The 17420-nt window shown below is 37.0% G+C and overlaps 1 protein-coding gene across 5 annotated transcripts in view; it reads right to left on the bottom strand.

Annotated features, from left to right (window-relative positions):
- Positions 1-17420, bottom strand: part of FZD6 (frizzled class receptor 6) — a 66900-nt gene that overhangs the window by 6660 nt on the left and 42820 nt on the right. The window contains exons 2-4 of one of the 5 annotated variants that reach the window (XM_077167414.1): positions 8882-8927; positions 7081-7173; positions 1061-2078 (exon numbers count right to left, since the gene is read on the bottom strand). In XM_077167414.1, the coding sequence (XP_077023529.1) occupies positions 1061-2078; positions 7081-7136 (1074 nt within the window). In that variant the 5' untranslated portion in view covers positions 7137-7173; positions 8882-8927. Of the gene's footprint in view, positions 1-1060; positions 2079-6976; positions 7174-8881; positions 8928-17420 lie in introns of those variants that run through there. The other 4 variants (XM_077167417.1, XM_077167412.1, XM_077167413.1 and 1 more) reach the window with 4 other exon arrangements.

The following is a 17420-nucleotide window of genomic DNA, read 5'->3' as shown; positions in this document are numbered from 1 at the left end:
TGGTGTTTTGACTTTTTTTTTTCCCTATGCAGATTCTGTATTTTTAAAAAATCAAATTTAGCAATCTTTTTTTTTTGCAATCTTTTTTTTTATAGTTTCTCAATTTTATATCAGAATTCTAAAGTCCTTCCCCACTTTGGGTTTATAAAATAATTTTATCATTTTATCTTCTAATAACTTGGCAGTTTTTTATAACATGAAACATAATTTTTAAGAACCACAGATCTTAAAGTTTGCCAAAAAGACTGAAGAATGTGGGAGACATTTAATATGGAAGAATGACCTTAAGACATAGCTCCCTTATTAAGGATATAGTTAAAAAAAAAAAAACTATGGCTATCTTGTAAGACAAGTAAATCTATTATCTCACACCACTTTAAAAAGTGCTTATGAAGCAGGAAATTTCTAAAACATAAATTCATAAAACAATTCACTCACTGCTTGATTTGATACACTGTGATGACAGAATTACTGTTTACTATAGTTAGTTAATACCATATATAAATATTCAGGAACAAAGTACAAAAGCTACTAGAAACAAAAATTTTCTACAGAAAAAGCCTTCAAAATGCTTTAAGAATTTTTACATTTTCAGAAATAAAATGTACTTTTTTCAGTCTTAAAACACTACTCACTCTAATACTATGAAACAGATTTTGTTTCATGTGGTTTTTTTTTAGTTAAGAAATTATAAAGTATAAACTATGGAAAAAATTGTAAGATAATATAATTAAATGTATTCAAGGTTTTCCCCTGCAAACTGAAGAATTAAGCAGTTACTTCTCTTTTTCTCCCTATGACAAAGCCTATTCTTATTAATCTGCCTTTGCAACCCGATTTAATATTTAAAAGAATAGCTAACTTTAACTAAAGCCAAAACTTGAGAACTCTTCAGACACCCAGTTTCAACTGATGCATAAGGAATGATTACCTATCTATGTCTGTTGGATTTTCTCACCTGAAAACTAAATTTATGTCTATGACTAATACAAGTATATTGCCAAGGAACATTTTTTATGTTAAAATTAAATAATGCAATAATCCAGATGATAGCTTTTACCTGATAAGGGCATGGAATGTGGTACTGACGACAATGGTCAGAGACCCACGTTATCTCCCAGGTGCTTCTGCTCACTTGTTCATAGACATAGCATCCAAGAAGTGTCACTAATGGTACGAGATACAGGCCACTGAAGACTCCTATTCGAATCATAAACTTCTTTAGTTTTTCTTGGTTCCGGCCATCATGTTGTATAACTTGTCGGACGTGATTTAAGGAAATAATGCCAGCTAAAAGAAGAGAGAGCCCAACAAACACACAAAGGCACAGTGGCAAGAGTACAAAGTAGCGAGAAGCATCCAAGTCATAAAGGCCAACAAAGCAAACTCCACTGATATTGTCTCCTTCAACTTTGTTCATAGCAAGAAGCATAACAGTCAGAAATCCTGGTGTTCCCCATGCAACAGCATGAAACCACACTGCTTTTTGCTCAATGGCTTCACAACTCCATTTTCTTCCTGCTGCTAAGAACCAAGTAATGGTAAGAATCACCCACCACACAGTGCCAGCCATTGTGAAAAAATATAAAAACATAAACAAAACAGTACAAGCCTTATTTTGAGAGCCTAGAACAACTGTGTCACCAAGTTCTAGCTTCTCATCTGCCTTATTACAGGCTGTGTTATTGCCTAGTAAAAACCCAATGAAGTACATGAGAGATACAATGCTGTAACAGACAGAATAGTATATAATTGGTCTCTCGGGGTATCTAAATCTTTTAACATCAATTAAAAAAGTCAGAAAGGTGAACAGAGTTGCAAAGAGACAAAATATTGAAACTATCCCAATAAAACTTTTTGCAAATTCTAACTCATCACTTTTAAAATACATGTTGGGACATGGAGGTGCACACTGGTCAACTCCCAAAAACTTATAGCCTTGTGCGCCAGATGTCTTGAGATGTCTTGGACACCAAAATCCAATGTCTCTTTGGACTTGTTCTGCTTTCTTCTGAGGGTCAAGAAACTTTGTAGGCGGATCAAAAGTTACAGGAACAGTCTTATCACAGTACTGTAATCTGTAAAGATCATAAAAATTAAATATATGAAGTCAACATTTTTACTGATTCATTATTTTAATGCTTTGTGTTTTCAATCTATAAAAAATTACCTTATGCATTCATTTAAGAAAGTTTATATTGATGGCTTAAAGTGCTGGCTTCTCTTTTTACAGGATGTGAGATACAAGTCTTGGGGATATTCATTTTTTTTTTCTAATACCAACTGCAAGGCAGATCAACCATATAACCAAGGTGTTGACAACTAAAATGACTGAAATGAGATCCTTGCTTGGACTGACAGTGTTCAGGTAATCACTAAGTTCTTAAAGAAGGGCAAGAAAACCACAAAGAAGGCTGAGGTCCAGCTTAACTTGCGTCACCATTTTATTTAGCCTTATTTGTCTCCAATTGTTTATGGACAGACCCAAGTGGTACCCAACTTAATCACTGAGTCAAATATGTATATATCAGTATTATTGGGAGATCCAAAGGATTAAAAAAATAAGTGTTTTTTGTCTTTAGCCAGAACATATTTTAAAAATACTGTGGATAAGAACAGAGATTAATAAAATGTATGTCTACGGAAGGACCATTTTATGTACCCACCCACTTGATCAAATATTGATATTATGTCAGCTTTGCTTTATATCTTTTTCATTGAAGTAATATATACAGTTAGGGCCCCTTTTCTGTTTTAGTCTCGTCTCTACTTCCTCAGAAAAATTCATTATCACAAATCCTAAATACTAAAACATGTACTCATGCATGGTTTTGTATATTTATTACATTATTTTCTAACCATAAATTTTATAGTACTGGTTTATAAGTTTTGAACTTTATATAAATGACATGCTGTATACATCAATCTATAACTTCCTTTGTTACTCAACACTATATATTTTAGACTTATTCATATCAACAGATGTGGGCCATCTGCAATCATTTTATCAGCTGCACAGTAACATTCCAGTGTCTATCATCACAATACAGTAACTATTCTTCTACAGTCAACTTTTAGACATTTTCTTAATTAAAAAAAAAATCAGGAATAATATTCTTGTGCATGATTCCTTGTTCATGTAAAAGAGTTTCTATAGAAAGGGATTTCCTAGGATGTACGCTATAAGAACCTTCAACTTTACTGTGTATCACTAAATTGTTCTTGAAAGTGCTTATTCATCTATCAGAAGTGAGTTCTCAGCTTGTTTTTTTCCCAGTCTACAGATCAAGTTAGTCAGTTTCTTTCCCATGTTTATTAAATGAAGTCTCACTGAAGCAGCAGAATATTTCAAATTGTAAGCTCTCAATGCCCAGAGAATAGGAAACAAAAATAATTAATCAAGACTAATGTATAAAAGGCCAGTGAATTGATAATATGGTTCATTCCTGAGTTAATTGTCCTTAAAATTCATTTTCTCACTAATTGTAAATGATCAAGCCAACTAGTATTTATCATATTTATTCACAATCACTGAAAGACCCAGATGGACTATTTTAAGAGAAAATGAGTATTATGACTGAGGTTTTATACTTAACATGTTATACTAATATTAAGACTGACAGTAACAAGTAGCATTTTTGACCTTAACATAGAATATTCCATGTTCTAAAAATGTTAATTAAGCACTTTACCATCACTTTCATTTTGATATGACTTGCTAATTTAAAAATCTGTCATCATATAGTGGGTAAGGGGTAGAAATACTGCTGATAACTCATGTCAGAAGAGTATATTTTAATAAAAGCACAAAAGATACAGGAAAAAAGGAAAAGAAAAAATAGTAGAGCAGAAAATAAGCTTCTATAAACTCTGAGGTACTGTGGAAAGATATGCACTACTGTGGGAAAAAGAATGAGAAGAGCAGAGAAGAAATGTGAAAGGTCACAATGAGAGGGCTTAATCTACTGGCAAGGCACCAGAGGCCAGCTTGAGTCAAAGCTGAAAACAAAGTTCAATTTACCACAAAATTCCTCAGATACAAAAGCATGCTCTAGATGCCTCCAAGAATCAATTAAGTTTTTTTTAACCTACTTTTTATTAACTTACTTCCAAAGCAAAGACACTGGAGTGGCAAAGGCACTCCCCTCGGGAGGCAGGAGTACAATGTAAACCATAACTATATAGTTCCACTGTTTCTCAAGTAATAGGAACTGTTTGTGTTTTTAACAGATAGGTAAACATTTTAAACCTTTCATTATGCTAGAAACCTTTCAACAGGCCAAAATTAGAGTTTCAATCAGAGCACTATTCTGGGTTTTATTTTTTTCCTTGGTGTGTTTCCAAAGTAAATAAGATGCTAAGAAAGCATGAATGTCTTATTTATAGAAATGAAAACAATATTTCTCTTATACTAAAAATGTTGGCGTTATTCTTATGACTTATTTAATAATATTTGTGGTTTCTGCTTAAAAATAGTGGCATACAGTTAAATATGGGGCTTAGATAATTTTAAAAAATCAATTCTATTTCCCAATGTATCAAACATTCTTGACTATGAAATGAATTTGAAATAGTTTCATTATAGGAAAAAAGTGTCAGTTTCCCAAAAGATCAAAATTCCAAATGGGTTGGGAATTACTGTATAGATGCCAGAGTAAATTTCTACAAGTTTTATAATCTTGCCTCTGTTTTGAAATTAACAACGCAACCCCAAGAAAAAAAAGTATTAAGTAAACCAAAGTGCCACTTGGGATAAAAAATACTGCATGAAACAGTAATTACCAGTAATTATCAAGATTTAAATACACAAAAATAATCAAAAAGTGGTTATTATTCTTTTTCTTCATAGAACTTATCACCTTCTAAAATAAGGTGGTATGATGAAATAAAACATCTAATATGTTTATTATGTTTATTTCATCTTTTCCTCCCTCTAATAGAATGTAAGATCTACATTCTAGCCTATAGAATGTAGGGCAGGAGTTTTTCTTCTGCTCTACTGATAGTAACTAAACATCCTGGCACATAATAAGGTGAGCACTCAATACATATTTGTTGGAATGAATCACGTTTTCTCCCCTCTCCTTTTGCTGTCATCATCCTTAGGAACAAGCCAATGACACTCGGGCTTCCTTTCCTCAGCATCTTAACCTCATCTCCAATTATCATCTCCAACCTACTTCAGCCATCTCAATCATGGTCACAGTGAATTCCACCACAACTGGTAACTGCACACTATCTTCAAAAATCACCAATTTAAGCAGCCTGACTTTTGACAACAAGCCCCTATCCTTACAGTTGGTTTATTTAAACTTTTTCACTGTGCATCTTTTTTTTTTTTTAAACTACACTGGAATTTCCTCTACCTAGTCTCAATATATTACTCCTTCCCTTTTTTCATTTCACTTCCACAGTCTATCATTTTAGTATCAACCTTCTTGTTATCCCTAACTTTCTTGCAGCTCCTTTATCTTTTTACTGAATCCATCTAAGAAAAGCCAACCACAGATGAACCAACTACTGCTGGAGGTTTCAATAGGTTAGATGAGATCCCTTACAAATTCAGGATCACCTCATTTACCTAAAATGTTACAAAGCCTCTCCAGTCAACTTCACACCTACCCTCTATAACATCAACTCCACTCAAACTTGCATCCCTTCTCTCCAGACTGTCAACAGACCTTGGCTCTTACTATTTCACAACCGCCAGACAGGAATTTTTGCAACAATCTTTACTAATCAAACCTACCTAGATCCACAGCCATCTATTGTCTCGGTTCTGGTTATCTATGGCCAATCTTCTATCTGTGCTTGGGAACCTGACTCCTCAGGAAACTTCTGCTGATTATCCTTCTTGCCCCATTTATGCTTGTCTCTTTCTTGTTATCTCCTAGCAGTTCTTAAAAAGTCAGTTCTTTTCCATTAAAAAAAAAAAAATCTCCCTGACCTTCCCCTCCTGGCTACTATACCTCTTTTCTCTTTCATATACAAATTTTCTGAGAATTAGCCAAATGTTTTGCTTTATCTCCCACTGCAATCTATCCTCTGCCCTGACCACTTCAGTGAAACAGTACATGCTAATGTTCTTACTAACTGGCAGCACCGGACACTTTCTCTGCCTTGAATACCTTTTTCCCTTCTGGACCCAGACTTTCTATTCTCCCTAATAGTTCAGTTGTGACCATGTGACTCACATCTTGCCTATAGGAATGTGAATAAAAAAGATGTGATACTTCCAGTCTGAGGCATTTAAGAAAAGATACATGTTCTCCACATTCTCTCTTCCCAGTGGCATGACTGTCAGAGTCACAAAATAGAAGTCTGGATTCCTGAGGTGAACTGCCAAGGGAAGCTGCCCAAACCTCATCAGATTGTGACATGATACCAGGCTGTACATGGGAGCCAATGTAATCATCCTACCCTTCCCCAATCTATCTTAAAAATATTTCAAGAGCTTCTTACTGTTCCAGGATAAAAACATGCAATCTAGAGATCTTAGTGGCTTGACTGCTGCTTTCTCTCCTTCCTTCTCTTGCACTATACTTTCTTACGTCACTCAGCCACAATGACCTTCTAATTCCCTGAATATGCCATGCTCCCTCCTGCCATAGGGTCTCTGAACAAGCTATCCTTCTGCCTAAAATGCTCTTCCCTGCCCTCACTGCCTAGTTAAAGCCATCTTAGCCTTCAGACTTCAATTTTTTCAAGTATCTATCACAGAGGTAATTTTACATCTATTTGTATAATACTTTGACTACTATCACTCCCTGTACTGTAAATTTCTTGAGAGCAAGTACTATGTTTGTTTCTGCTCAGCACAATTCACCCAAACTTATCACCACAGTGTCTGACAAATAACAAGTGTGCAATAAACATTTGTTGAGTTAATTAATGAAAAGACAGTTACCAACATTTGGGAAAGCTAACACCGATATTCAAATACCACCAATAGCTTTCAGTCAAAAACATAATTTACCTGTCACATTCAAGTTCCTCAGGCCATCGGATACCAAAAGTATCAATTAATTTTTTGCAATCAGAATATACTTTCTCACAAAATTTACGACAGGGTGGAATCACCTGAATTTGTTCTGTGCAGGCTGGTACAAAAGCTTTGCAAAGGAAAGTTTCAACATTTGGTGAACACTCCAAATTTGCAAGAGGAAGGAAAAGCTATTAAGAAAAACAGCAAGAGAAGGTTAGATAACATTTTAATAGCAAACGAATAAAATTAATTTACTGTTTAAAGGAAACTTTTCTACTTACACTTCAAAAGAATCTTTAAATTTCCTCTCTTTGTAAACCATATTTTGAGAAAGTAATTTTGTTTAGTCTGTTAGACTTATGAATCCTTCATATACAATGAGATAGTATTATTTTACCCAATTAGACATTTCTCTAGAAGATATGCTAAATCAAAAGCATTTTTTTTTTTGGCTAGGTGAAATACATTACATAAATATTCAATTCACATGAGCATTAAGGAAAATAAAGGGGTGTTTGGGGCAGAGGGAACAACATGAAAAAGGCAAAAAGACTGCAAGAACATGGTGCATTTACAGCAAGAAGTTCAGTACGACTACAATAATAAGACCAAAGAGGTCGAGTCAAGGACAGACTTGAGAGATAAGCATGGACAGGTAACCTGGGACCTGATCGTGAAAAGTATAAATGATAGGCTATGCCAACTGAATTTTTAAATAAAGGAATAAGATACTATTGCTAAGTTTTAAGCAGAAAGTGACTTTATAGTCTGACAGTCTGAGTGTGAATTCTGGTTCCACACTTAATAGGTGTGTAACTTTGGACAAGTTATTTAACTTCTCCGTGCCTTAGTTTCTGTATCTGTAAAATAGGGATAACAGTAGTACCTGTCTGTGCTGGTATGAACTGTTAAGTGCCCCAGAAAAGTCATTCTCTTAATCCAATCGTGTAGGTACAGGCATAGTGCTGGATGGGACCTTTTGGTTAAATTACTTCTTGGAGATGAGACCTATCCAATTCAAGGTGGGTCTTAATCCTTTCCTGGAACCCTTTATGAAAGAGAGCCAGAAATGTTTAAAGAAAGAAAATACCCAGGAGAAGCCAGAAGGACCTACAAGAGCTGAGAGGCATTTTGAAACCAACCCAAGAAAGAAGGGCTAGCAGATGTCTTCATGTGGTCTTCCTGTGTCCCAGAAGCCATTGACCTTTCTTCAGGGAAGGTATCCTCTTGTTGATGCCTTTATTTGGACATTTCCATGGCTTTAGATCTGTAACTTGTAATTTAATAACTCCCCTTTGTAAAAGCCAATCCATATCTGGTACACTGAATTCTGGCAGCTTTAGCAAACTGAACACTGCCTCATAAGCTTGTTGTGAAGATTGAGTTAATAAATGTAAAGCACTTAGAGCAGTGTCTGGCATAGAGTAAGCACTCAATAAGTGTTAGGTTATTGAGATGATTATACTTCAGAGAGTTCTGATAGGTTCTGGATAAACATGATAGACTGACCCCACATGTTGATCTCCATACCTTCTCTTCTTCCTAACTAAAATGACAATAACAACAACAATAATAATAAAGGTACCAGTCCATTAGGATAAAGTGAGCATGTGAGACTGCAACAGCATATCAAGAGTTTTACAAAGCATAAATACAAAACAAAGTGGGCAGGGGACTCCAAACTTTGAAAAAACAGAAACAAGTAGAGTTGAGATGAATAACTTAAGTGTGTAGGGGTAGATTACAAAGCAGGAGTGGAGGAATTCAGATGAGAACAAGCTAATTTGCCCTGACAAATCTAAGAGTCTCAGTGCTTTGAGGTACCATATAGCATAAAAGGCTAAAATGAGAGGAATGTTTTACCAATTAATTCCTCTGTATATTACACACACGTACCCTTTCTGGACAGCCAGATGATCAATGCATTCCACCAGGGTTGTTGCTAGAAAAAATAAATAGAAATATTCTGCACTTGAGTTATGAGGCACAGAGCAGGGCAGAGATGCAATGCAGAGTGAAAAGAAGGGGACTGAATAATTGTTGTCTATTTACTGAAATACGGAGCCCTTAGCTTCCTTTTATTGCTTTGTTCCCAAAAGGCTGGCAGATAGGAATAAACCTACCATCCTGACTCTTTGATAAAACTCAAGAATCTTGGAGAAAAGACCCCTACATAATGACAATGAAAAACTAGGTCCACCTCAAGCTCACCTTACTAGGAAGCCTACCAGTAACAAGCCCCCATTAGTGTAGAGCTTTTCAGTGACCTACATCAATATAAATAGCCAAGGATCATCAGACAGCTAAAGAAAGCCTCCGACATGAAAAAGTCCAAGTAAGCACACAGATAAAAGGACATCTGAAGGAAATAAAGATGCAGGAAACAGAAAACAAAACAAAAATCACAAAACAGCAACAAACCTTAATATCAAATCTGAGAAGCAATTGCATCCAGAAAACAGGATTCTATGAAAAATTAAAATAATGATAGCTGAAATAAAACATTCTGTAGAAGGATTGAAGGAAGATATGGACAATCAGAGCAACAATCTTTCCCATCTGAGAATCAGTCCAAGCTTTTAAAACTTGATTAAGAGTTCTAGAGAGAAAGAATAGGGACAATGGGGATAGAAGAGTGATAAATAAATAAAGAATATAAGAACATTTCTCAGAACTGAAGAATACTGTTCTCCAAATTGAGAGAGCTGGTATCATATTCTGCAGTTATACTATTAAACCATTTCTGGGCTAATAATTCTCATTAATTAACTTGGTCTCTTATAGTGATCTCTCTAGCATTCTCCTTTCTTTTCAACCCTCAATTCTACATCCTTTCTTCCCAGTTGATGACCTCCTTTTACTTCACTGAGAAAATAGAAACAATCTAATTTCCTTGTTCTCTCACCAACTGTGCCATTCTACCTGTAGCTTATCTACATTCTCTGCCTTCCCTATTAGAATGAATAAACAGTTTAAACTCCTAATCAACCAAACTCTCCATTTGTACACTGGATTCCTCCCCATTTGATGAGTCAAGGACTCTGCTCCAGCAATTGTCTCCTAATACAGCAATATCCATGCCCTCCCCATCTTGCTACAGTGATCCCTCCATCATACAAACTTGCTATCTCCCATCATAAAAAAATAATATCTTGGGGGTGCAAGGGTAAATCAGTGGTAGAATTCTCACCTGCCATGTGGGAGACCTAGGTTCGATTCTCAGTCCATGCACTTCTCAAAAAACAAACAAGAAAAACAAACAAAAACCAACCAAAATACAACAAATGGTACTGCAATAAAGGGAAAGTCACATGGAAAAATAATGAAATGTGACCTTGCCATACAACATACAGAAAAAAAACAAAAACCAATATCTTTTATTGACTCTGCATTCCCATCTAGCTATTGCTCCATTTTTTTTTTTTGCTCCTTTTTATAGAACAGCTCTTCAAAATAATTGTCTGCACTCAAATTATCCAATTCCTCTTTACATTCCCTCTCCAACCCACTGTCTAATCAGGTTTTGTTCCCATACTTGATGAAACTGCCTCTCAGAGTTACCAATAAACTCCATATTGTCAAATCCAATGGTCAATTCTGAGTCTTTATCCTACTCAACTCTTAACAATATGGGACACAGTGGATCTTGTCCTCTTCCTGAGACTTTTTTTTTTCACTTGGTTTCTCGGATGCGATTTTTCCTGGGCTTCTATGAAAACTGGCTGCTCCTTTTCAGATCTTCCTCTATTTCCTAATTTGTGCTCCAGAGCTCAGTCCTCAGACTTTTTCTATCACTACATTCCCTCCTCAGGGGAAATTAATTCAGTTCCACATTATGAAATACCAATTAAAAATAAAGGACTTCCTAATTTGTATCTCTAGTCTCCTCCTCTCCTCTGAACTCCAGACTTGATCCAGAGTCTATCTACCTCTTTGACTGCTTCACTTGGCTGTCAAGAGGCATCTCAAATCCACTATGTCCAGAAACACCTCAATCTCACTGCATCCCTATTCCCCAAACATTCCCTTGGTCTTCCCCATCTCTATAAATGGTATCACCACTCACCAAGTTGCTCAGGGCCAAGAATCTTAATCATTCTTTACTCTTGTCTTTGTCTCACTTTGTATCCAATCAACCAGGCAAATCTTGTTCTCTCTCCCTTCAAATTGTTCAAAATACGGTCATTTCTCACCATTACCACTCAATCTCAGCCACTATATCTCTCACCTAAACTACTGGAATAGCCTCCTGACAGGTTTCACTGCTTCCACTTGTTCATTTTACAGTTAATTCTCCATACTAATCCAACCTTCCATCAATGTGAGTCTTTAAAATTTAAGATTGTCCTTGTTCAAAAGCCTCAAATGGAATAAACCCCAAAGTCCTTACCAAGTCCTACAAGGCCTTAAATGTCCTGGTATTTCTCTTATTCACTCCACTGCAGCCAAACTGTTCTTTGTGCTTTTCTTCAAACATTCCACCTTATGTTTCTGCCTCAGAAACTTTGCATTTGCTGTCCTCTTCATTGGAAGCACTCTTACTCTGCTTAGTCACATGGCTTGTGTCTTTATTCATTTGGGTCTCTGTTCGACTATCACCTAAGAGGGGCATTCCCTGCCCCCCCCATATCTAAAAAAGTATCCTGTCATTCTGCGTCCCATTACTCAGGTTTGAATTTCTTTATAGCCCTTATCATTATCTGACATTTCATATATACTAGTTTATTTCTTAATTTCTGTCTTCACTACTAGAATGTAAATTGCACAAGTGCGGGGTCTTTGTCTATTCACTGCTTTATTGCTAGTGCCAAGAAAAGTGTCTGCTACACAGTGATTTTATAAATCTTTATTGAAAAAAATGACTATCCAGAACAATGCAGAGCATCAAGATAAAGAGATCACAAATATATCTGGGTGTGTATGTGGGGAAGAGGTCATACACAAAGGAGCTAAATCCTGAAAATTTGATAATATAGTCAGATGCCAGAAGATGATGAAGAAATGACACTAAAACCCTAAAGGAAAATTATTTTCAAGCTAGGATTCTATACACAAATACTTAATCAAGGGTAATAGTGAAATAATGACATTTTTGGTCATGTAAAGATTCCAATATTTTAGATTTCAAGTATTCTTTTAAGGAAGAAACTAGAGGATGTCACATTCCTGAAACAAACTGAAGGAATATATGAATAAAGTAGGGGGAAAATAAGGGACTCAGGACTTAGCTGATCTGAAAACTGAAGTATGTCAAGAGGAAGCCTCTTCTAGGTACCTAGTCCAGAAAACAATCAAAGCATATATGACAGAAGAATATAGGGATGAAGGAGAAAGGTCTCCAGGTGATAGGAATAAGAAACTAGAACTGATAGATTATGTTTTGAGCATAGGAAAACCTGCTGCTAGGTGTCTGACAAGTCTGTTGGAGCATTTGCAAAACTTAGCCATAGGTACACAGAAAATGGGGAAGAATGCAATTACTGTGTGTGTGTGGAAGGGAGGAATTAAATAAAGAAATGTAATTAAAGTATACTACTTAATTCAACAATGTACAAGATTTAATTTTCCTACTAATGCTAGCACTAACTATTGATTTAACCAAAAACTGTAATATAATTATACAAGGAGATTGGGAGGAGAAGTAAAAGAAGTGAAGAGAAATAAATCATAAGAAAAAATAAACAGTCACTGCCTAAAGTTCTAAAATTGGTGAATAAATAAATAACAAATCATATTGGTTAGAATATGGCCTGTATATCAGAAAAATTACCAAGGAGTTCAAAGTGGCTTCCTCTAGGGGTGAGGACAGGAGTGGGGTGGAGCAGGGTGTGCAGGAACTGTTTTCTGTTAAAAGTCATTTAGTATTGAAGGTTTATTTTTATAGCTTTATTCAGGCATAACCGACATACAATAACATGAACATGAATAATGTGTACAATTTGTAAATTTTTGAAATCATTACTATAACCAAGATAATAAATATATCCATCACCACTAAGGTTCCTCTTGTCCCACTGTAATTCCTTTTGTTTACCCCTCCTCACCCTCAGTAATGCCCTGGGTTAGTTTGCAAGCTGCCAGAAAGTGATATACCAGGAATGGAATGGTTTTTTTTTCAGGCACCAGGAATCAAACCCGGGTTTTTGGCATGGCAGGTGAGTACTCTGCCACTGAGGCACAGTCACAAGCCCTAGAATGGCTTTTTAAAAGGGAATTTAATAAGTTGCCAACAAAGAGGTTACCTTCACTCAAGAAAAAGGTCAATGGGTCAGGAACACCTCTGTCAGCTGGGAAGCCACGTGGCTGGCCTCTGCTGGTTCCCTGCTTCTGGGCTCTGTTGCTTTCAGTCTCTGTTCCTGTGGGGGTTCCTCACTTTACTTCTCCAGGGGTAGCTTTCATCCCTTGGCTTCCCTCGGCTCTCTCCAGGTTCTGGCTTGCTTAACCTCTCAGGGAGACATCTGCTGGCCTCAAAACATTTGTGTCTCTGTTCTCCATGTGTTCACATCTGTGTCAGCTGTGCTGTGAAGTCTCTGTCGGCTCTTAGGCTTCTGTCGTTTCTGACTCTCTCTCCAAAACGTTTCCCCTTTTAAAGACTCTAGGAATCTAATCAAGACCCACTTAAAATAGGTGGAGTCACATCTCTCTCTAATCAAAAGATTATACCCACAGAAGATGGCGGCTTAGTAAGATGCGCGGATCTTAGTTTCTTCTCCAGGACACCTACTAGGGGAGTAGAATCGATACAGAAAGCGCCCAAAGCCACAACAGAGATAAAAAAGACAGCGTACCCCATCCTGGAACTGCTGGCTGGCTGAGAGAAGCAGCTCGGGTGAGATCGCCGAGGCGCGCGGGCCTTACCGGGCGGGGTGGCAAGCGGCCGGAGTTACTCCCTTCCCCCTTCCCGGGCCGGCTGGGAGAACTGGAGAGGCGGTCCCCTGAAACCAAGGCGGCTGGCACCCACACCACGCGCAGCCCCCAGACCAACTAAGAGAATTGGATCGGAAACCCCCAGGCCGCGGAGAACGGTGACGGGTGGGGGAGGCCCCTTCCAAACCCGTGACTCCCGGGGAACGTGCACTCTCTCGGGCGGGCCGCTGCCGCTGGCGCCCTCCCGCCACACTTGTTGCCCAGGGCCGACTAGGAAATTCGGACGGGCTCTTTCCCTGGCTGCGGCGACCAGCAACCCTCCCTGCGTTCGGACACCCTCCCTGCGTTCGGACCCCGGGCCGGCTCAAGCCGCTTCGGCTAGCGAACCCCCAGGACGGCGAGAGTTTTCCAAAGTTTAAGGTCCCACAGCACCTTTTACTGGTGGGACCCGCAGACAAACGTGTGCCACGAGCGCCACCTACTGGGCAGGATAAGAAAAACAGAACCCAGAGATTTCACAGAAAAATATTACAACCTTGCTGGGTCCAACACCAAGAGAAATCTGAATAAATGCCCAGACGCCAGCAGCAGAAGATAACTGTCCACGCTCAAAAGATTGAGAATATGGCTCAGTCAAAGGAACAAACCAATAGCTCAAATGAGACACAAGAGCTGAGACAACTAATGCTGAATATACGAACAGAAATGGAAAACCTCTTCAAAAATGAAATCGATAAATTGAGGGAGGACATGAAGAGGACATGGGCTGAACATAAAGAAGAAATAGAAAAACTGAAAAAACAAATCGCAGAACTTATGGAAGTGAAGGATAAAGTAGCAAACATAGAAAAAATAATGGATAGCTACAATGATAGATTTAAAGAGACAGAAGATAGAATTAGTGATTTGGAGGATGGAACATCTGAATTCCAAAAAGAAACAGAAACTATAGGGAAAAGAATGGAAAAATTTGAACAGGGTATCAGGGAACTCAAGGACAATATGAATCGCACAAATATACGTGTTGTGGGTGTCCCAGAAGGAGAAGAGAAGGGAAAAGGAGGAGAAAAACTAATGGAAGAAATTTTCACTGAAAATTTCCCAACTCTTATGAAAGACCTAAAATTACAGATCCAAGAAGTGCAGCGCACCCCAAAGAGATTAGACCCAAATAGGCGTTCTCCAAGACACTTACTAGTTAGAATGTCAGAGGTCAAAGAGAAAGAGAAGATCTTGAAAGCAGCAAGAGAAAAACAATCCATTACATACAAGGGAAACCCAATAAGACTTTGTGTAGATTTCTCAGCAGAAACCATGGAAGCTAGAAGACAGTGGGATGATATATTTAAAATACTAAAAGAGAAAAACTGCCAACCAAGACTCCTATATCCAGCAAAATTATCCTTCAAAAATGAGGGAGAAATTAAAACATTCTCAGACAAAAAGTCACTGAAAGAATTTGTGACCAAGAGACCAGCTCTGCAAGAAATACTAAAGGGAGCACTAGAGTCAGATACAAAAAGACAGAAGAGAGAGATATGGAAAAGAGTGTAGAAAGAAGGAAAATCAGATATGATATATATAATACAAAAGGCAAAATGTTAGAGGAAAATATTATCCAAACAGTAATAACACTAAATGTCAATGGACTGAATTCCCCAATCAAAAGACATAGATTGGCAGAATGGATTAAAAAACAGGATCCTTCTATATGCTGTCTACAGGAAACACATCTTAGACCCAAAGATAAACATAGGTTGAAAGTGAAAGGTTGGGAAAAGATATTTCATGCAAATAACAACCAGAAAAGAGCAGGAGTGGCTATACTAATATCCAACAAATTAGACTTCAAATGTAAAACAGTTAAAAGAGACAAAGAAGGACACTATATACTAATAAAAGGAACAATTAAACAAGAAGACATAACAATCATAAATATTTACGCACCGAATCAGAATGCCCCAAAATACGTGAAGAATATACTGCAAACACTGAAAAGGGAAATAGACTCATATACCATAATAGTTGGAGACTTCAACTCACCACTCTCATCAAGGGACAGAACATCTAGACAGAGGATCAACAAAGAAATAGAGAATCTGAATATTACTATAAATGAACTAGACTTAATAGACATTTATAGGACATTACATCCCACAACAGCAGGATACACCTTTTTCTCAAGTGCTCATGGATCATTCTCAAAGATAGACCATATGCTGGGTCACAAAGCAAGTCTCAACAAATTTAAAAAGATTGAAATCTTACACAACACTTTCTCGGACCATAAAGGAATGATGTTGGAAATCAATAATAGGCAGAGTGCCAGAAAATTCACAAATACGTGGAGGCTCAACAACACACTCCTAAACAACGACTGGGTCAAAGAAGAAATTGCAAGAGAAATTAGCAAATACCTCGAGGCGAATGAAAATGAAAACACAACATATCAAAACTTATGGGACGCAGCAAAGGCAGTGCTAAGAGGGAAATTTATTGCTCTAAATGCCTATATCAGAAAAGAAGAAAAGGCAAAAATTCAGGAATTAACTATCCATTTGGAAGAACTGGAGAAAGAACAGCAAGCTAATCCCAAAGCAAGCAAAAGGAAAGAAATAACAAAGATTAGAGCACAAATAAATGAAATTGAAAACATGAAAACAATAGAGAAAATCAATAAGGCCAGAAGTTGGTTCTATGAGAAAATCAATAAGATTGATGGGCCCTTAGCAAGATTGACAAAAAGAAGAAGAGAGAGGATGCAAATAAATAAGATCAGAAATGGAAGAGGAGACATAACTACTGACCTCACAGAAATAAAGGAGGTAATAACAGGATACTATGAACAACTTTACGCTAATAAATACAACAATTTAGAGGAAATGGACGGGTTCCTGGAAAGACATGAACAACCAACTTTGACTCAAGAAGACATAGATGACCTCAACAAACCAATCACAAGTAAAGAAATTGAATTAGTCATTCAAAAGCTTCCTAAAAAGAAAAGTCCAGGACCAGATGGCTTCACATGTGAATTCTACCAAACGTTCCAGAAAGAATTAGTACCAATTCTCTTCAAACTCTTCAAAAAAATCGAAATGGAGGGAAAACTACCTAATTCATTCTATGAAGCCAACATCACCCTCATACCAAAACCAGGCAAAGATATTACAAAAAAAGAAAACTACAGACCAATCTCTCTAATGAATACAGATGCAAAAATCCTCAATAAAATTCTAGCAAATCGTATCCAACAACACATTAAAAGAATTATACATCATGACCAAGTAGGATTCATCCCAGGTATGCAAGGATGGTTCAACATAAGAAAATCAATTAATGTAATACACCATATCAACAAATCAAAGCAGAAAAATCACATAATCATCTCAATTGATGCAGAGAAGGCATTCGACAAGATTCAACATCCTTTCCTGTTGAAAACACTTGAAAAGATAGGAATACAAGGGAACTTCCTTAAAATGATAGAGGGAATATATGAAAAACCCACAGCTAATATCATCCTCAATGGGGAAAAATTGAAAACTTTCCCCCTAAGATCAGGAAC

The sequence above is a fragment of the Tamandua tetradactyla genome, chromosome 6, assembly GCF_023851605.1.
Source record: "Tamandua tetradactyla isolate mTamTet1 chromosome 6, mTamTet1.pri, whole genome shotgun sequence".
Classification (NCBI taxonomy): Eukaryota; Metazoa; Chordata; class Mammalia; order Pilosa; family Myrmecophagidae; genus Tamandua; species Tamandua tetradactyla.
This window is presented reverse-complemented; position numbering and strand designations above follow the sequence as displayed.